Source organism: Trachymyrmex cornetzi, unplaced genomic scaffold (assembly GCF_001594075.2).
Source record: "Trachymyrmex cornetzi isolate Tcor2-1 unplaced genomic scaffold, Tcor1.1 scaffold200, whole genome shotgun sequence".
Taxonomy (NCBI): Eukaryota; Metazoa; Arthropoda; class Insecta; order Hymenoptera; family Formicidae; genus Trachymyrmex; species Trachymyrmex cornetzi.
Window position 1 is genome coordinate 41,526 of NW_017296637.1, and position 21,465 is coordinate 62,990.

General features: G+C 33.7%; 1 protein-coding gene across 3 annotated transcripts; it reads right to left on the minus strand.

The window, feature by feature from the left end:
* Positions 1 to 280: 280 nt before the first annotated feature.
* Positions 281 to 21,458, minus strand: LOC108759666 (muscle LIM protein Mlp84B). 3 transcript variants are annotated; one of them, XM_018505199.1, is made up of 9 exons: positions 21,298 to 21,458; positions 15,882 to 16,003; positions 14,341 to 14,506; positions 9,703 to 9,832; positions 8,027 to 8,123; positions 5,894 to 5,981; positions 3,223 to 3,519; positions 2,248 to 2,568; positions 281 to 1,619 (listed from the first exon to the last, which is right to left on the minus strand). In XM_018505199.1, the coding sequence occupies exons 2-9, from the start codon at positions 15,994 to 15,996 to the stop codon at positions 1,343 to 1,345; spliced, it is 1,491 nt and encodes a 496-aa protein (XP_018360701.1). In that variant the 5' UTR covers positions 15,997 to 16,003; positions 21,298 to 21,458; the 3' UTR covers positions 281 to 1,342. The 3 variants fall into 3 exon arrangements, with proteins under 3 accessions (XP_018360701.1, XP_018360702.1, XP_018360703.1); XM_018505200.1 differs by lacking the exons at positions 5,894 to 5,981; positions 8,027 to 8,123 and adding exons at positions 6,088 to 6,172; positions 6,809 to 6,905 and having other exon boundaries at positions 21,298 to 21,457; XM_018505201.1 differs by lacking the exons at positions 281 to 1,619; positions 2,248 to 2,568; positions 5,894 to 5,981 and having other exon boundaries at positions 3,412 to 3,519; positions 21,298 to 21,457.
* Between the last annotated feature and the right edge of the window lie 7 nt (positions 21,459 to 21,465).

A 21,465-nucleotide genomic window follows, 5' to 3' on the forward strand; every position in this document is an offset into this window, starting at 1 on the left:
TCTCTTGAGCTTTCTGTAAACATGAAATAGTCTCCTAATTTTTATTTATTTCGACAAATCTGATAGAAGCTAATATTTTAACAAGTCAGCTTGGATCGAAATAATAAGAAAAAAAGACCTTTAATTATCCAAAATAAAATTTTGATCGACAAGTACAAAAATAAATAGAAATATAGAAATTAGAAATTATCCAGAAAGATTTTCTATTTTTATAAAAAAAGAAACAAAAAATTTAAGCAATAAATTTGATCAAAACAGTTATAAATTCAAAGATGTTCAACTTGCCAGTGTTTTTACAACTTTAAATCTGACATCTCGCGGATCGATTGTCGAGTCGTAATCTCCTATTTCCTGATCAAGAATAAAAAAAGGAAGACGAAAGAAAATAATAAAAGTTTCCTACGTTCGTAATTGCTCATCATCAGATTAATCGTTTGCGTGTAGTGTCGTCATCACACAAGAATCACTCAGATTACTACGAAAATTGTATGAAACATAGTAGAATCATTGAACAACTAAGCGAATGAAACTGGCACTTCAGTTTTAACTCTTGTAATACGTTTACGAATCCCATAAAATCTTCATAGCACCGGTGCAAGCCATCGTGACGATTGAGCATGAATGGGTCTAATTGACTGCAAGAATAAATCCACGTATTGTCGATAACTTGCGATCGGATGAAGCATTATTTTAATAATGGCAAAGTCGATTCCTTCAAATCTGAAATTTGGAGCAAAAGAAAAATTTACGGTAGATGTCTCTAAAAAATAAATGTGCTTTATTAAGTAAGTCTATTAACTGATACATAAAAAATCCTGTACTTCTTTTTATGTTCTTTTTATGTTCTTCTAAACGTATTTTCTTGAGCTCTTTAATATCAAAGCTTCATATATTTTGGAGTGGGAAAAGTTACTGTGCCATTATTAAAACGACAAATTTGTATCTTGTTTCGTATTACGAATAAACAGATTATATAATTAGTTCAATAATAAATTCATCTGTAATACGATCTCACGCACACAATACGCGATTTCATATCGCAACATTATCAACAGCCTGCAGTGGCTTACTCGTGCGCGATCGAGCCTCATCGATCATGGAATCAAATAGACACCATTATTCTCCACTACAGCGCTGTTCGCGATAATGAAAATGTAGTCATCGACATTATCGAATCGTCGTAAGCTATAGGATAGGAGAAATCGAAATTCCCGGAGCAGCGCGTTCGTCTGTCGTCGGATACACAGTCAGACGCCTCTATATATAGATGTATTTACATTAATATATAAGACTGGATCGAGGGTTTTCCTCGAGCGGTGTGTGAGGGAGTAGGGCCTACCAATTAGGCCATCGTGAGGGTACCCGCGCCCATTCCGAAGCCCACGCCTTTAGGCCCAAAGTTCCGGTTGTAGCAACCGCGGCAGTAGATGTCCCCGTCCGGACCATCGTTCAAGTTCGTCGAATCCAGGGAACGGTTACACTCACCGCAGCTGAAGCACCGCTTGTGCCATACGCGGTTCTTCGAGATCATCTGCTCGGCAGCGTACACCGGGTAACCGCAGCGCGAGCAACCGTGCCCGTCGTTTCGCTTCTGGCCGACCTGGGGCTTAGCGTCGATGCTACAAAATGAAAACGACATCTGCGAATCTGATGTATAATGATTCATGGAAAAACTTTGATTGATGGCAAAATCAATTCAGGTGATCAAGTACATTTATTATTTCCAAAATATATTTTTATTAACTTACGTTTTTTATCAAAATTATCAATAGAGTAGATAAAAACAGTTACATGGAAAAACTTTATGACTCAATTAATAATCTTTGTCTTTTTATAGATTTCTCGTGTAGATGCACATCTATGTCCTCAGAAAAGAATAATAGCTTCAGGATGTATTCATAGTTCGTTCTTATTTTAAGACCGTCTTAAGTAATGTCTTAAAATGTTAATGCGGCTCTCTGATTGGTTCATGACATCTTAAAACTGTACTTAAGGTAGTTTTAAATTTAAGATTTGACTATGAAAATATCAATCTCAATACTTTCATACATAAATCATAGCACTATGTTTAATAATTCATATAAGCTTACATCTCACACAATTACTTGTTAAAGGAAAATTCTAATTAGAGAAGTAGGTCGATTATCAAGATCACTATCAATCATCAAAGTTTCCCTGACAACAAACTTTTCGCTATTATATTTTGCATCGTGTTTCAGAAACTAATTACTCTTGAGATACACTTACTACGAAGGGGCATGATTTCCGTTCGTCGAGACGAGAGTCGGTTTGTGGCCGAACCCGAAACCTTTGGGCCCAAAGAGTTTTCCGTAGCACGCGCGGCAATGGATTTCCTTGTCAGGGCCATCGCATGCCAGCATGGAGTCTAAGGGTCGGTGACACTCGGCGCAATTGAAGCACTTCTTATGCCACATGGTGCCCTTGGCGAGCTGTTGTTCAGCGGCAAACACCATGCCACCGCAACGGGGGCAACCCTGCCCAGCTGGCGCCTTAATCGAGGTCGTATCAGGATTGTAGTAAGGTCGACTGGCCGAAATTTCTTCCTCCCTACGGGTAATTAACTCGATTACGATACGATCCCACCTCTGATCGATTGGACTGAATATATTTTTTAACTTAATTTCTATCTGTTTAATTTTACTTGACTGATAAGTCGCAATAATAAAATATATAAAATATATAAATGAAGGTATATACACCGATATTTTAACATATTTCAAGATAGTTCTTCATAAGATTTTCTCTTGATCGTACCGTTTATTTTTGCACGAAATTTAAATTTCAGTTTTATCTTTTACCTTCCTAATTTCAATATCTCTTACCCTTCGAAATGTACTTGTCATTTTCTCTTAAATTATGTCACAACATTATAAATAGCATACGTGTCAATAATTTTTATTCAACATCAAAATTTTTTTTTTTTTAATTATATTGGACATACATATTTTGCATTTATATAATAAAATTACCAAAGCTCTACATACAAATAAATTAAATAAATTAAATTAATTAATTTCCACTAACTAATTCAAATATATCATATTGAAATGAATCTGCAAAATCATGGACTCATTCGAAATCTTCAGTTGAGCCTCCGTTCAACGTGCATTTATAGAGCAGTTATTTAAATCGACTTGTATTTATAGTCACGCATTCGGCAGGGTTACGAGCTAAACTCCCAGCATTGGCCTCGGGACTTACGTGAGCCCGTCGGTCTGGAGGAATCCCGAGCCACATGCGAATCCGTATCCGTGCGGTCCCCACTTCTTTCCGTAACAGGTCTTGCAGTAAACATCCCGGTCCGGGCCGTCACAGGCGATGATCGAGTCCAGCGTTTTGGTGCAGTCGTGACATTTGTAGCACTTCCGGTGCCACTCGCGGCCCTTGGCGAGCACCTGCTCGGCGGCGAAGACGACGCCACCGCAGCGAGGACAACCCTTGCCGGGCGGGGCCTTGATAATCGCGGTGTCGATCACGGTGGTACGAGGAGCCGCATCGCTGCATCGTAAAGAAATCGCATTATTGCGGATCGTTCTCGTTCTCGGTGATTGAGCCAATCGTTGAATCGTAGAGATTACGGAAAAGCAATTGATTTATCTATTCGATTATTGTCTAAAGTCCAAGTAAACTTGACAGATCAGATATTTGGACTCGCATACTGAAAAATGGAAAAATGGAAAACTTTGAATTTTCCTCATTTTAATTTTAATTTTAATTCGTCTCGCTTTTCTTATCTCCTTGATTCGTTTATGATATCACAAAGGAGTGGAATTGCATGCGAATGAGAGGATGATTGATCGTTGGCAATCGCTTGATAAGACAAATGGAAGATTTGAAGTTTCTTTTAAATATTTTGTAATTTTTGATAAATATATTTTAGTGGAGTACAAAAAATTGTACAATTAGTTAAAGAGTCATTAAAGTCATAATCAAAATTCTTGAAATATCCTGTGCAAGTTGAAAATATATAACAATTGTTCATATAAATTAAATAATGTTTTACGATAAACATATATATATAGAAGATTTAATAAATACTAATACCTGTAACAAGTTCTAATAAAAATTGCAATATGAGCTTCTATTAGTCATAAAAAAGTAATCAATTGAAATCAAGTTTTCTTCCATGCCATTACGAATGCGATTACGAAGCTTTATTTTATGGAATCTTAAGTAAGTTATACGTCACACTTCTGACTTTCTATTTAGTTCAGAGAAAAGATGAGTGCTTTGGATCGATTTACATATGATACATGATTACTAATATGATATTTAGTCGTAGGAGTATTAGTAATAACAAATCAGATTCTACATGAATTTCAGATTCAGTTCCGTTATGAATACATGCATACAAGACCGTACAGACCGTGTGGTAACAGGAATGTCGAATGCATATGGAAGAATCTCTGGCAACTATGAATGTCAGCGTGAGTATTCCATTAATATAAAACGAATTATGATCGCCACTGAGAAATGACACTCGATATTCCGATACGATCAGCCGATTCGTGATGCCAGGGTGAGTAATAGCGCAAAGCGTTAAGGCGTCGGTCTATATGTATATATATGTGTGTATATTATATATACACGGACACACACAGACGCACGCATGTACACAGTGTCTTGGAGAAGGTGCGTGCCAGTGGCAATTTTCCTACGCTCTTCGAGAAAGTCCAGGCCGATTTTTTCTTCAAAAAGGTACAACCTTTAAAAATTCCATATATTATCTTTTAAATTTAAATCTTCGTAAATTTAAAGCATCTGCATAATACGTGAAAATAATGGAAAAAGAGTTTCTTTATGTAAATTGCATACATATGTAACGTATGTACACTACCGTTCATAAATTCAGGAACGTTTGCAGTTTTCTCGCATCTCACGAAAAGTTAAGTGTTATTTGGATGAAAAAAATTGTACACAGAAGTTTCCAAAAATATATTTCTAAAAGGAGAGATAGAGTTGTAAATTTGTTTTTTAGTTTTATTTATACGATACTTTGTTTCTAAATTCCTAAATTACATACAATTGAAAATTAATATTTTTTTTAAATATTTTTATTTTATTTTGAAGAACAATAGCTTAATAAAACATCATCGGACAAAAAACAAAAAAGTATTTAAAGTAGACTTTTCAAGCTTTAAAATTAAAAAAAAAAATACAATGCTCTCTCTTTTTTTACAGTGATATCTAGTTTTATCTGTCAAAATTTTTACAAAACATGACTTAACTTTGGAATTAAAGAATTTACAAAAGAGAAAGAAAGAAAAGAAAAAATTTGCTATAATATTCTCGATTCACATAATTATACTTTCAAAGATACACATTAAATATTCAAAGAGAGATTGCATAAATATATAACGTTTAAATATTTATTAGTTAAAAATTTTTATTTTTCATTTCTTTAATTGTAAGATTCAGTTAAAGTTAATATAGAAAATTTCTCAGGATATAAAAAGTTTATTATTCAACAGTGGAAAAAATAATATACTAAGTTTTTGCGTTTAATCAATTTTTTATAATTAGTATTATACTTGTATTTTTCTTATTCTCGTATAAAGAATTCTTCGGAACAAGAATAACTAATTTATCCTCTGTCAGAAATACTGAAAGAAATCATTATATATACATCTATAATATATAAGAAAACTTATTCTTTCAATTTGAAATGTTGTAACTGTTCACAGAGTATGGGTTGTTCTTGTTCTAGCACAACATGCAAAAGCCAAGAAATAAGAGCAATGAATTTTTCGCTAAAAAAAAATCGACGCAAATTACTCAAAGATAAAGTTGTCACTACTCGCACACTTTTCCTTCTCCGAGCACCCTGTTTACGCGCGCAAAATAATCGTCATAACTATAAAGGGGCGCGTACCCCTCGTCCTCAATATCGCACTGCAGCCCGATCCACATAATCCCGGCGTGGCCGACACCCCGCGGACCGAATTTCTTCGGATAGCAAGCTGTTAAGCAGACAAGCGCATCATATATAGTGAAAGTGTAGAAGCCGAGGCGGGATTTTCTCTTTCTCGCGTGCTTCCCATCTCAGTCCCGACTCTGAAAACCCACCCATTGGCGTAGCAGTCACTCTGCAGGGCGCCGCCACCCTGGCCGTAGCCATAACCCTTCGGTCCGAACCTCTTTCCGTAGCATACTGTAGACAATATCGATTAAAGGTTTCACGTCGCCTAACGTTATCTCGTGATGATGGTCAGCGACGAAGACATAATCGTACAGATACGCCAATGCAATCTTTGATTTTTCTCCAGACTGTTCTACATCACGTATCATATTAATTTATCCATGGCCTTGCCATAACTTCCCATCCCTGAGTTTATTCTTCGTATTAAACTCATAATCCAGTAAAATATTGAAAATTTAATAAAGTTGATATATACTTACAATTAGAAGAGATTCTAGAATTTTCAGACATTTTTTAGAGACGGTATATTTAATAAAATTTTGTGTATTTTATTGATTTACAACGTATATAATAAATATTACTTTAATACGACTAGAAAAATATTCTTGTATATTTTGTTTTAACTACATTTAGAGACCGAACCGATTTTTTTAAGGTCCGCAAGAGCTGAAAATAAAATTCTACTTTTCAACAGCTTTAATTCTCCTCGATACATTTAATGATAAATTTTAGCAAATTTTCATATATTATTCAGCCGCTCATGCGCGGAAAATATCTTTATATGCATTAAATTAAACGAATTTTGTACCGCATTTCGCATATTTTGTACGTTACGTCTTCATACGCGCGATCGTACCGTGTCCTCACCTTTGCAGTAAATGTCCTTGTCAGGACCTTCGCAGCAGTTGACGGAGTCTAATCTTTTCGTGCAGTTGGCACACTTAAAGCATTCCCTGTGCCATTGCTGCACGAAACACAAAGGATGGGTTAGTCACTAAAAGTTCCAAGGAAAGGCGAAAATAATATTGTACAATATCATTTTCTTGTACAATCGTTCAGGAGCGCAGACATTAAAAGCTCCTTATGGCTCGCCAAGATTTGTTACAAAATTTATGTGGCAGTAGCAACAAATAATGCTACTGTAAAGCTGCATTCTTTCTTTAATGTATTATATCGTTCCAATTATTCTTATAAAATTCTTATAGATTAGCTTACTGAAAACATACATATCATTTTTTTTATAGAAAAGTTCTTGTAGTAGTTTTAAGCAAATCTGAAGATATTGATTTTCTATAATATATTTGACGGAAAAGACACGTTATTAATACATTTTATAAAGCATTTCAAATTTACTGCAAAATACTGCAAATTCTTTAAACATTAAAAGTTGAAAAATCAAAATTTGTTTTGAGGTTCTATTTCTCAATAATATTTTTTAATAATAAATATCTTCATAATAAATCTTAAATTAAAGTTTTATTGAATAAAACTTTATTTATCACATTCATTTATAGTCTAGTTGTTTGAATAATTTAAGATTAAAAAATTTGTTAAATTTGATCTTTTATTTTTAAATTATTAAGTATAATACTTAATACTAAAACTTAATACTAAAACTAACAGCATTTTCACTAATAATATTTTCCGTAATTTGATCTCTACAGTATTTCCTGTGGTAGAGCGGTAATTCTGGAAAACGGCAATCTAGCAATCTAAATTCGTTCAGAACAAATAAACAGCTATTCGCGCGCCTAGATAACAAAGATGAGAAAAGGGAATGATAGAGTAATCGATAATCACGATCCTTCTTCTGTGACACTGTGCAGCCCTTGTACGTTTGGGGGCTGTTTCCTGGCGGCGGAAAGAGTTTATAAACTGATTTTAGTAGGTAACAACAACAAGAAAGACCAAGTCAGAGCGGAAACAGACAGAGAATGTAGACAGAGAGATAAATACGTTCAAGGAAATGATAATCGTTCAACGTTTTCAGAACACAGGACTGTCAGTACGGATATCTGTACAATAAACCGAGAAAGAATTAAGGAGCCATAAAGGGGATTGTAGATTTTTTTAGATGAAAGATACCTCGACAGTATATCTCGCGGTCGGGACCATCGCAATGAAGCGTCGAGTCCAGAGTGCGGCGACACATTTTGCACTTGAAGCACAGTTTATGGTAAGCCTATCGCAAGAATGAAGATTGACCAAAACGGCGGTCTAATGGAGTTCGACGAGACATTTATTGGTGCTATTCTTGGTGCCGCGACGAATCGAATATCCTATTTCAATTTCTAGAATATTTCAAGACAATTTTAGTATCTCCCTTAATTCTACAACGACGATATATCGAAGATTTCAAGTTAGAGAATATATCCGCGTTAAAAAATAAAATCTGCGCAAGGTAAAAATTTCATAAAGCGTATCTTATCACAAATTTCTATAAAGATACGATTCTTCTCATTCAAGAAGAAGCGGGCAGAAATTGCATAACCGAATTCTCGCGCAAGGAAGCGACTTCAATACGCCGATGAGTCATAGATGACGAGAAAGATGGATTGCCATCGTCGTTTTCGCGCGCGGATATTATCGCTGGACCAGATTGTCGGTCAGCAATTAGCCTCCATTTCTCTGGTTCCGCGTGGCGCTCCTTCTGGTAGCAAGCCATTTTATCGCCGAGTATCGGGCCGGCTAAGATTGGCCGGCCAGTTGGGGCGTCGCCAAAATCGTTCTCTGACGAAACCACCGAGAAAGTTTCTGGGCTAGCACCCCCAGTCCACGGAGAGCGAATCCTCCTCCTCTTCCTCCTACCTCTCCCGTTTCTCTCTCCCGCTACTATTTTTTTCCTCATATTGTTATGAAATGGAGATTGGATAAGATTACGGGGACACGCGTGACGCGGTCCATTACCACTCGCCGCGTGCCGAATTTAGACGCGCGGCAGAAGCCACGATGCGCCGCGTTACTGCAACTGTTTTGTAACCCACGGCGCATTTTTACCGTCCAGATTTTCCGAAATACATGTGAGTAAGCGCGACGAAGAGGACGCCGTTTGCGTCAATCTGTCTGTCGCCGCGTCAGCGACCGATTTTATTGCTTCGCGTGCTAAATCGCGCTACAATCCCACGAGCCGCCCTCGCCCGGTGAAATATTCGCGGTCCGAGGCTGACTCGTGCACAGGTATCGCACCACGCACTTAGAATATTGCCCTAATTCGAGGAATATATGAAGGGTCATTTTCGACTATCATCTGCTAATCTAGAAGTAGATAAAAGATCAGTTGAGGAATTAGTTAAGGAACAAATAAAAGCCATATTTTCGTGTTTTGGCCTGTGAATTAAAAATTGAAGCTTCTAACCTAATTACCTAAAATATTTATGTTTTATAAAGCTAATCGCACAGTATATATGTATATCCCGAAATTCATTTTCTTCAACTATCTCCATAAGCAAAAGATTAATAGCTTACTCAATGTATCCAAAAGATTAATGGAAGAACTGTATTTAGTCGATAATTGAGATATATGCTCTGATTCTGTTTTCATTTCTAAAACGTACGAGCGAACGATCAGTCGAAGCACCAAGGAAACTTCTATCGTTGTGCATTTAACGCTAAATGCAATCAAGTAGTTATCACACGTCAGTGCTATTCAAACAATTACACTTTGGTGCTAATAGGATTTCTTAATTGGTTATTTATCAGTATTCTTGTCGCATTTAGTGTTAAATGCGCGCCGTGTATGCCTATCTTCAGAATAAACTCACCCTTCCTCGAGCCAACATCTGCTCTGCAGCATAAACGTACCCTCCGCATCGAGGACATCCCTCTCCCTCGGGTGCCTTGGCGATAGCCCGAGGCTCGAGAATAGCATTCGAACCTCGCGAAAATTCACCCCTAAAAATTAAATTTATATTAGAATCCATCAATAAAATTTATACAAACTATCGTAAGGTTTAGAGGTAAAACGAATTATCTTATTTGATATCACTTCTAATAAATATTTATAATAATTTTTTCATAAAGCAGCATCTTTAGGATTAATAGAGATGATATCTATTACTGAATAATTCGTTTTACCTGATAATTTGATATTTAAATGTAAGCATTGAATGCGAAAGCCATTAAATACAAAAGCATTTAGATAAAGGAATGGTTGAGTGAAATTGATGGTTCACACATAAAGTAATAAGTATGATAATTAGAAGTATAATAACAATTGAAATAATTAATTGGATTTTCAATCTAGGTTTTTAAAGTCAAGGTAATATGTGAAACATTTAAGGAATTCAAATCTAAAAATCTACATGTTTTCGGAAATTGATTTAAACATATAATGTTACAGAGATACATAGAAGAAATAATGGGAAGAAATTAAAAAAAACTAAAGCTATACATAAGGGAGATTTATGATACATATAAATAACAAAAATATTTTTGCTATTAAAGCAAAAGTGTAATATAATTAATATGTCAAGGCTTTTTTTTAAATGAGCAATTATAGTTAACTCATAAAATAAAATTTGTTTTTAATTAAATAAGTACAATGCTATAAAATTTTCAAACGTTTCGACTTACAAAATCTGCCTCAGTGTAATTATAAAATACTGATAATTATTAATAATACTAATAATTAATAAATACTAATAACAGCTAATTAGAGATTAATTCACAGGATTAGGATTTATATGTATCTCATTAAATATCAATAAAATACTTTGCAGGAAATTATAAAAACTTACGGTGCGTGTGCATAAGTATATAATTTGAGAAAATTATTAAAATATTGTGATCCGTCAATTCCACGTCTGAACACTATTAGTCTATAAAAACATATAGCGCTATCAAGACATTTCACTCCGACAAACATCAGAATCCTTTAAATAATCGGATGCAACTGTATAAAAAGGAAATGATACTGTATTTATTAAAATCCAATACTAAGCATTGGTATCATCATGTTGCAAATAATGAAAAAGTTAAATGCACATATGTCTGTATGGATAAAATGTTACTTTTTCCACCACTTGATAATTAGCTTCAGAAAAGTATTACAAACACATTTGTTTAATTAACCCCTTTCGAAAAATCAATATTTTTAAATTTTATTATGTAAAATATACTACATATGGTTCATCAAATATATAGACTTAAAACTTAACTAAACTTTCCAAATTCTGAAATGTACTGCAACAGAATCTTATATAAAGTCAAAACTTTTGTTTCGATTTCAAATTAATAATTAATATTTTCTTGCATTACATTTGATTTTTGTTGAAGACATCGAAGAAACTTGTGTCGGATGGATTGATAAGGTTGGATTGATAAATAACATAAACATAAATATATCAATAGTCAATAATCAATTACGGATTAGCTCGTTAGGCAAGTGTTAGTCAACGTGTTAGTGTAATTTTTCCCCTTCGCAACCACGGTACATGGCTTCCGCCGAGCCCCGAGAGAGAACAGCCGAGAAGCAAACTGAACGTAATACGGCATGGTTGTATATCTCAACAAATAATAAGTATATGTAAAAAAAAATAGGAGAAATAAACGGAGAGAGAGATAGAAAAGAAGGAATAGGAAAGAAAACAATATAGTGCCGCCGTGTCAGGTACAGTATGGAGAGCCTATGCGTGCGTACGCACGCATCCGTACCGTGAGGTGAAATATCATCGATACAGTGAGGTGACACCGATCGTGCTGTCTTTCTTGTAGCGCGACAATTGCGCTGCTGAGATGGGTTTTATATTACGATATAGTAGCGTATATACAGCGAGACACGTGAGCGGTGCAGATCCACATGCACTTATCACGATTGGTTGCTGGATTCGTCCTGACGATCCAGACCAATCCAAAATGGACACAGCGTGCTTGATCACTATGTGTCAAACTTAACAAAAAAGAAATGTATATAGGTTAAAAAATGTTGAATAAAAGAATTAAAATGAAGTTGATCCTTGATGAATAATAATTAATAAGATAAGTAGCAAAAAATACAATAGTTTTTTTTACTTATAAGTTCTTTGATTTGTACGTATCTGATTGAATCATCTTTTTCTACTATATTTAAATAAAGGTTATTAAATTAAATTAAATTTTAATAAAACTTCATTCGTAAAAAGGAAATCACTTTTCTTTTAGATAATTTATAATTTAACTCTTGTAATAGAATTTTTATATCTTTTAAAATATTTACTAAGGAATAATTCTCTCTATGTAAAGTTCAATGAAAAGGCAGCTGACTGGGGAATTTGAGATATCCTATTCTAACACAGAGCATTACAAGTGCATTTGCATCAGTCCGTGGACGCGCTTCTATGAAAGAACATGGGTAGCATGTATGAAGGTTTATCTCAATGGCATTATCGTCGCTATTTTGCGACGATAATGCTGACACTATCGTTGTCGAGAACAGTGTTGATCGCCGTTACCTCATTATATCGACATAGTACGCGAATACACTAACACGCACGCGGGCACGCACGCACGCACGCGCCAGCACCCACGCAAGTAGTTAAGGTGTTAGCGAGATTATAAGATTAGAAGTGGTGCGAGAGAGGCCATGCAGGAGAGCTACGTGTATATAAGCTACAAAAAAGAAAAAGAAGCTGCTTCGTCACGCGGCGAAAAAGAAAAAAAAGGAGAGATAGCGAGAGAGACCCAGCCAAAAATAATTCATCGAATCGACGTCGATTAATTATATAAATGTCGATTTGACTAATATATTTCCAGCGGGGGAGAGAAAGAAAGAGAAAGAGAGACAGCGAGATGAGAGAGAAAGAGAGACAGAGGTGCAATTTGACTCGATGCTCACCATTCTCGTACTCGGTATTTTCTCTTTATCACGCAGCTCGTACTATGTGATAAAGTAACAACGGTACATTGTTCAATGCTTGCCTCCGGTTGGCTCGTGCTCGGCGGGGCTGGCGGGGGCGGGGTGTGTCGTGTGTTTCTTTTCTCTTATTTTCGTTTTGTAAATATTTTTCTCATTTTCGTAAGCTTCGTCTCCTTTCTTAGCGAAAGAGTCTGAAGAGAGGAAGACGAACGGCCGAGGATGCGAGTTTCGTACGCAAAGGCTCGACGTCATAGAAATAGAGAAGGAACGTGCAGCGATGTGTACGCTTCAGTAGTCTACTTCCATGGATTCAAAGAGTCGCGTATCGTTCAGTCCCGGTCAAAATCACAATCATATATTGAAAACGATATAATCTCAGTAAGTTCATATTTTAATGCTATGGACATGTGAAAATAATATTTCTATATTTATTCGCAAAGGACAATAACTTTCCACATCCATAGCATTCAAATCTTAACTTCTCGAATTTATATCAGTTTCAATATTTGATTACACAATTCAAAATAGATGACTCGCGTGATAATTAACATTGACGATTTCGAAACCTTGATCAAATTCAATTATATGACTCCATTCTGGGTTTTTAAAAGATACGCTCGCTACGTACGTCACTCGTACATTGATCTATTTACACACTGAAAGGTAATGGGAAAACGTGTGTTATATTCGTTAATGAAAGACACCGCTTGGTTGTTTTGTTTCCAGTTTTATCTTTCCCTTTTTTCCACTTTTAATGGCACTTATTACATGGTACAAATGATCCTACAAACTAGCGTATGTATTCGCATAGAAGAAAAAATAAACATAGAAGAAGAAAGAAAAGAGAAAGAGAGAGAACAATTCAATCAGACGTGACGATGTTGGTCGGTCACACCAGGAGACGATAAGGAACTGATTCGGGAAAAGAGTTAAACGTGAATTTAACTAAATCGAACGTCGTTCACGATGCTGTACGGCGATAGTACAAAGAAGATCAGATAAGGATGGATCCTTCAAAGAGGATAGAAAAACGCGATGACATGCTCGCCTACGGTGATGACAGATTCCAGAGGTGGGAATAGAACAGTTTGGTCCTAAAGGATCATCTAGATTCAACTATCAGGACACAAAGAACCGTCTAGATCTAATTCTTACGAGAGAGAAAAAACAAAAAAAAAACCCGAGACGGACGAGATTTCTTTTTTCGTCATACATCGGAAATTTAAGAGAAAAGGGAAAACGTAGAAAAACGCGGTTCACTCTGTCGGACACGCTGTACACGTATACGTAGACGCGTGTTCTCCGGCATCCTGGAGTTTGCGCAGGCAGCGGCTTCTTCCGAGTTGCTGGAGGTGCGACTGACCAAGAGAAGGAATCATGCTGATGGATCACGGTCGTTCACGATGATGGGTCGATTTTCAGTTTCGCGCACGTGGAGGATGTCTTTACGTGGAGAGGGTAGAACAACAGAGATGCTCCCGACGTGAGACCACGTTGGTAGTACGCTACTCAGGAATAAGGGAAGAAGAAGGTGTCGGGGTCGAGGTGTGCGGTGGCATGCACTCACTCGTCCTTCGCTTGAAGATGTTCGCCTTGGTCCATGGACAGGGTGCCAGCTCCACCACCAAAGCCGTAGCCTTTAGGGCCGAACTTGCGGCCGTAGCAGACTTTGCAATACAGCTCGCGCTCGTGCTCGGTGCAGTTTGTCGAGTCGAGAGCCTTTTTGCAAAGACCTGCAACACATTGATGGTCGTCCATCGTTGGACATTACGGCCCTTCCTACTCAATGTTCTTAAGAGTTAAAGTGCCAAAGTTATCTATTATCGTAAACAGTGCTGTGCTGTCTTGTGAGATATGTATATGTACTTGAATAATATATTTGACTTATTTTAATTCAGATTCTGTAAGTATATATCTTAAGTAAGAACACTTTATAAAGTACAGAAATTGCTTTAAATATATTCAACTACCGGACTGCTATTATTTTCTATAAAGAGTTATGTAATACATGCATATTTTCTAAAATTTTACATAAACGCAAAAACAACCGAAAAAGTAACAAGCAATAACAAAACAGGGTTGGAAGGCATTAATTGCGCGAACTGTACATAGTATGTATTTTTACATACATATCATACATAAAAAATGTGTAGCTATATAATATATGTAATTCATTGATACGCAGTAATAGTAAAAAATATTTATATTGTAAAATATATATTGTAATATTACTGCAAGAAACGGTAATTGATTTATAATTAATTTCTCAAAATTCACGCTGTTCTAGAAATAATCACTATGTACGCATCTCTTCAAGATACGACAATGTTCAATGAAATTATTGTGAATTATTAACATCGGTCATTGCTCCCGGAAGTATTACCGGAGAGTCGACAATTGATTTTTGGCTAACCTGCAGGCTCGATTACAATCACGACGGACTATTCGAGCATAAAATTTATTTTAAACCAGCCTAAAAGTAGGAAACTCAATAATGTCTTTCTTGTAAGGGAATTATTCGACCATTTTTATAGAGCATCTCATAGGAAAACATATCATTAAATTTAAATGAAAATATAAGTCTCTCAAACAAATTTTTAGAAATAAAAAATTAAAATATTTTATGGATCTTAGATTAATATATTTTTTATCATAGATAAAATTGAGCTTCTCTCAATAAATTATAACTTTAATGATATATCTGAAACTTATTGAAATATCTAACTATTCAAATTAATAGCAATTGCCTAATAATGCGCTATTTCAGTTTATAGTTGTTATTGTAAGAAATTATAATTCAGAAATATTATTTTTATAAAAATAAAAGTACTTAAAAAACAGATTTACAAAAATATATTCGTATTTATTATAGACTATTTACGCGACAAAGGCAACTTTCTATATAGAATTAAATATATATTATCTATATTAAAAATGTTATGTAGGTGAATTATTATACGTATAACTTTTTCATACTTAAGTTACAAAATGACACTAGTTCATCTATTCCAAGATATCGATTGGTTATACTTATATATGTGAATAAGATAACTCTTGTTTGTGCATTTTCTCTATTTTTATGTTACAAAATTATATTTGTTTACTCACCGCACTTGAAGCATGTTTTGTGCCATTTTAGTCCACCGGCAACTCGCTCTTCTGCAGCATAAACAGATTTGTCACATTTAGGGCATTTTGGATGTTCCACGGGCTTGAAAGGCATTTTTACACTGAAAAAGAAACTCTGTTGACGCGCGTATCCTATTACACCGCAATTAGTTATAAAATTATCTATCGTCATGTCAAATTTAAAAATTATTGTAGCATTAATTATTCTTTTTTACTATTTAGATGAACTATTTACATGAAACTGAAAAAATAACATAATCTTATGATAATTTGCCGAGTTGACAGAAAAGTGGCACAAGTAAAAAGTAACATTTTTGAGATAATGAAAGAAAATCGACTCTAAGGACTAATATATATTGTTGTTAAAAAATGATACTTTTGTTAACATATTGCTTATATGGAAAAATGTCACACGAGTCTGATAAGAAATTTATACGACCCTATACTAAAGTTGTAATGTTCAAATTTTGAAAACTCATGACATAATTTTAAAAAATACATAATTTTTAAATGACATGGAAAGAAAATGTATACATATTCATTATCTTAATTAAAACGTAATTTCAATTCAGAAAGAATTAAAAAAATATTCTACTAAAAAGTTGCTAATTGTAAGTTGTATCACTTTTCTATCAATGCAGCAAATTATTTCATAATAATAATACAATTAAAAATATATTAGCATCTCTTTAATTATCTGAATGTTAAAATTAACTTTAATGCTTCTTAAAAGAAATCTCTATGAAAAATCAAGACGGAAGTACCTCTATTTGAAAATATTGTCTAAAAAAATTCGTGGTTTCGAAATTCAAAATTCGTAATCAAATTCAATTCAAATGACATTTTTATTAATATCGAGAGGAATCATCGCCGGTACGGTAACCCATTTCGGTTACCTAACTGGTCGCTGACGAGGACGTAAACAATCCGCGTTTCCGTCTGACTCGTCGGCAACCAGTTCTATTTTTGTGGCTAGCTTAAAACGTGCGCACGGTTGAGCAAATGGAGGAACGAACGTGTAAAAAAGGGAATAAAAATATATCACACGCGATACCAGAGCATTGAACAAATCTACAAACATGCATTTACGAACAGCTTGTCTTTTTACTTTACATAGAAGAAATTTTGACAGTAACTCGATTTAGATGTTTAAGAAATTGCGAATTATGTCTAGAGTATTAATAGAATGATATTAGAAAATTAATGAAAAAAGAAATGTTTGCACTTGTTTAAAAAAGATATCAGTAATCCGATTTATCAATCAAAGAATAAAAGATTTGGACAAATTAAGCTGCAGTAAATACATACATGATAATACGTTAATCTTAGATTATTTTCAAATAGATATACTGGTACTCATTTTTCCGATAATCGTTATCGACATATAAATTAAAATATCATATTCTGAGATGCACTTTAAATCTTTAAATAATATTTATATAAAAGATAACAAAAAAGTTGATTTTATCTAAATGTTAAGCAAAATAGGCGGTAACTCTGAATTACTCTGTACGATTATAAGAAAATAGTATTGTATACGATTGTGTCATTACAAATATTTATTTCTTAGATGTCGACATTTTTACGACATCGATGGAAATGCGATATAGAAAATCTTTAATTATTTAAAATAGATGTTGACGTCCAGTGTGTTAAAAAACTATAACTATTATTATTGAAAACATAAAAGTAAACAACAATTGATTGATACGCTTGTTGCAACGATACAGTAACGATATCTGGCATGAACATTAATGGATGTGCGTAACAGCGTTTGGCAATGCTAGTTGATCGTACACTTGTAATGATTTCGCTTTGATAGCATGCAAAGATAATAGTAATAGTAGTAATAAATAAAAATAACAATATAGTATATTTGGCATAATAATGTTGTATAGATATAATGCATTATAATAATATTGCACAAAAAATAATAAATATTAAATAACAAATAGTAAAAATAATATTATTTTTAACAGAGATCCGAGGTGTAGCAACAGAGCTATTTTGTATATGTATAAATGTAAATGTAAATGCATATATATACATATTTGTGTGTGTGTGTGTGTGTGTGTGTGTGTGTATGTATGTGCGTAAGTAATACTTTATAAAACGGATTTGTCAAATTTTATTTAAATTAAAAATAATTAAACAACACGTAGAAAATAAGCCGTTAGTAAAATACTCCAGTAATCATATTATTATAAAAACAATACAATTGCTGTTACCAATTTTAATTAAAATTTTATAACATTTTATTTTTAATAAATATGTACATGATTTTGTATTTCTTTTAAAACACTGATTCTAACTCATATCTATGAATTATGTCTTTGAATTCCGTAGCGTTTAGCGAGCTTCTGCTGCACAAATGTGCTCTGTTACTACTGACAGTAGTATCTGGTAATGATATGATACGCCAGTAGTAGCGGCCGTAATAGAGGCAGTAGTAACAGGCGGCATCGCGCGACATGCTAAGGAGAAAGAGAGCAAACTAGAAAGAGAAAGAGAGAGAGAGAGAGAGAGAGAGAGAGAGAGAGAAAACGCGGGCGATTCTATATCCGTGCAGACGGGTGCAGGCGAGTCCGCGAAACCGTATTAGGGAAGGCGCTAGGTTCTCCACGATAGCAGTCTCCTCGTTTTACCCCTACCGTTCAATCGCACGCATATTCGTGGATGGAATGCGCAGTAACCTAACGCGTATCCTGTCACGCCAATAAGGCTACAAAATGTCCCTATATGTCAAAATGTTACGTTACACGCAAAAATAAAAAAACCAAGACTAATTAAAAATTTATAAGGTTTATCTATTATATTATTTATATTAAATGTCTTTCAGTGTTTTGTATATAATTTATACATTATATAATTAATTATTGTATAATATATGCCTCGCTAATAATATTCATATGCTCTGGTATTGCATATGTAAACGACTTAAAATTAAAACGTAAAAATTAAAAAAATTTATGTTACTTATGTACAGTATAATGTATTACTTTTATCAAAATTTTCAAATTATTAAAATTTTTTTTTTATTTATACCATATATTATTAATATTATTAAAACTATACGGTATATATCGAATCATGATTCACACAATTTTTATTTCTAGGAAATTTAAATACTAATGTTAAATTGTTGAAATGAGTCATGATTGAAAAATATGCGCAATATGCCAACGAGTGCTATAATTAAAATGGAAATATGTATAATAATGATACGAAACGGCCAAGAATGAGCAATTATAACGATGTGGTAAGTGCTGGCACTAGTACACGTGTGAATCATCGATTTGATTATCATCATAAATTCTTATTTTACAAAATATTTAAAGATTGCAAACTTTATATTCATAGCAAAGAAGATAATTTACCAAATGAGAAAATAACTATTGGACGAAATAAAAGTTTTATCTATAATAAATATACGTATAAGATGTAGTATAAATTTTGTATACGTTGCATATTTTAAATTCGTTTTTAAAATTTTGTTCAATCAATTATTTCAATAACTTTTAAAAATATATAGATACACATCGAACGATAAACCGCACAATCTTTGTTTTTACGAATTTTAAACATTGGTGTTAAGTATGTTTAATGTGTTCTTAAACGTCGTTAACTTTATCTTATCGCATTAAACATTTAAATGTTTAAACAATAGTCTTTTAATATATTTGTTAGAGAAAAGTCATGTTATTTTCTATCCTCGCATTTTGCAATTAACTATCTGCTTATAAAGTAAAGTTATAATGATTTTATAAAATATGTATTGGAACTGTATGATTAGTCATATTTGCTCAACGAGGTAATACCTCGTTCATTGAATTTATTTGATAACTTAGTTTAATGTTAAATGACTGTTCCAGCAACTAATAATAGCGGGGGAAGATATGTGCGTATTTTTAAAATTAATAAGATTGGTAACACGAATATATGTGATAATCATACCTTTTATGATTGTGATATGCAACCTTATTTTATGTAAAATTTATTTAAACGTTATTAGATACCATAAATACTATTTATACACTCTATTCTAAAGTTTTAATATGAAAAGGTTATGTTACTTATGTTTTAAGAGTCTATATGTTCTTTTAGATACAAAGGTATCATTAGTATTAATTTAATCCACTAAAATTGTTAAATTTAATTAATTAGAATTCATCTGATATGTATTGATTATAAAAGTACAAGCTTTAATTTTTGCACATTAAATTTAATGTTTCCACTATTTTTATTCCTTCATCTTCTCTAACGTCTTAAGATCGGCCGGCAGAGCTTAATTTGTCAATTTTATTAATATCTTGTATGTCTAATTATAACGTAATATGAAATCTATGTTCAGTGATCGTGACTCTATTTTAATCTCTGCACGAGATTAGATATTAAAGACATTAAATTTTCCAACATGCCATATTCATCTTAGACAGCACAGACATCCCTTGCCCTGTCCATCTATGCGGTTCGCTACGCAATTATCGTTAAATCTTGTTAACTTTGTCTATATTATTGAATAAGGCTATAAGATGGTCTACTTCCAATTCGGAATCGGCTTTTGACAGAATCCTTCAACATATAAAAATATATCCTAGCTGAACTTTTGACTTAAAAGGATTAATTTAATTGTATTATTTGATTTAATTTATCTCTATATAAAACTGAAATTGAAAAATACACAAATTAATAATTTAAAATAAAACATATCGCGTGATTTAATAGTGAAAAATAATAGTAGTTCCCTCTCTCTCTAAAATGGAAAATTGGTTACGATCTAGACAGTCTGATAATTTATTAATTTTATTAAAAGGAATTAGAAGTTGGCTGTATGGGTAAATTGGCAAATTTATTGCATCTTATTAATAATTAATAATAATTTCATGTGAGAATATAAATTTTTAAATATATTTTCATAAATAGAAGTAGATCAAAGTTTTACGAGCTATACAATAGTTTATTTAGCGTTTATAATAATTTAGTATTATTTAAGAAAGATTTTCACTTGATATATTAAACTAATCTTTATAAAAAATTTTGAAAATTCTCCACGATATGACAATTCACCCAAGTAGCTGACCTGGAGTATGCGTTCAAAGCCGTCGATGAATATCTTTCATGGCACTATATGAATCTCAGTACTTCAGAAGGAGACACACGAGGAAAACAGACAAATCACGAGGCTGAGGTAAATCACGCTTGCAATGATTCTACGTGCACTTCTTTGAGCGATACATATGTTTGTGTATTGTCGTCGGTGTCATCGGTATTTGCGGCATCGATCGATGCGGCTAAGAAGAGTATCGTCATCGATAGTAGTACAGAAGTGTTTGATAGTAGTAGCAGTAGTAGAGTAGTATACATATCCGCCACACTGTTATTTCTTGGTACTCACCACTAATCGATCGTAGTCACGTGAGAAAAAGAAAAAACAGATAGAGAGACGAAGAAAGAGAAAGAGAGAGAGAGAGAGAGAGAGAGGAGAATTTGAGTAAGTGGATTACAAAACACCGAGCACTCTACACCGCACTAATACTGGATTCGAATGACTATGCTCGCGTCG

Coding starts and splice junctions, on each gene's coding strand:
- LOC108759666 (XM_018505199.1), bottom strand. CDS start 15,996: ATGCCTTTCAAGCCCGTGGAACATCCAAAATGCCCTAAATGTGACAAA. Junction 14,507..15,881: donor CAAAACATGCTTCAAGTGCG/GTGAGTAAACAA, acceptor AATGTGTTGCAG/GTCTTTGCAAAAAGGCTCTC. Junction 3,520..5,893: donor TGCGATATTGAGGACGAGGG/GTACGCGCCCCT, acceptor TTTACGATGCAG/CGATGCGGCTCCTCGTACCA.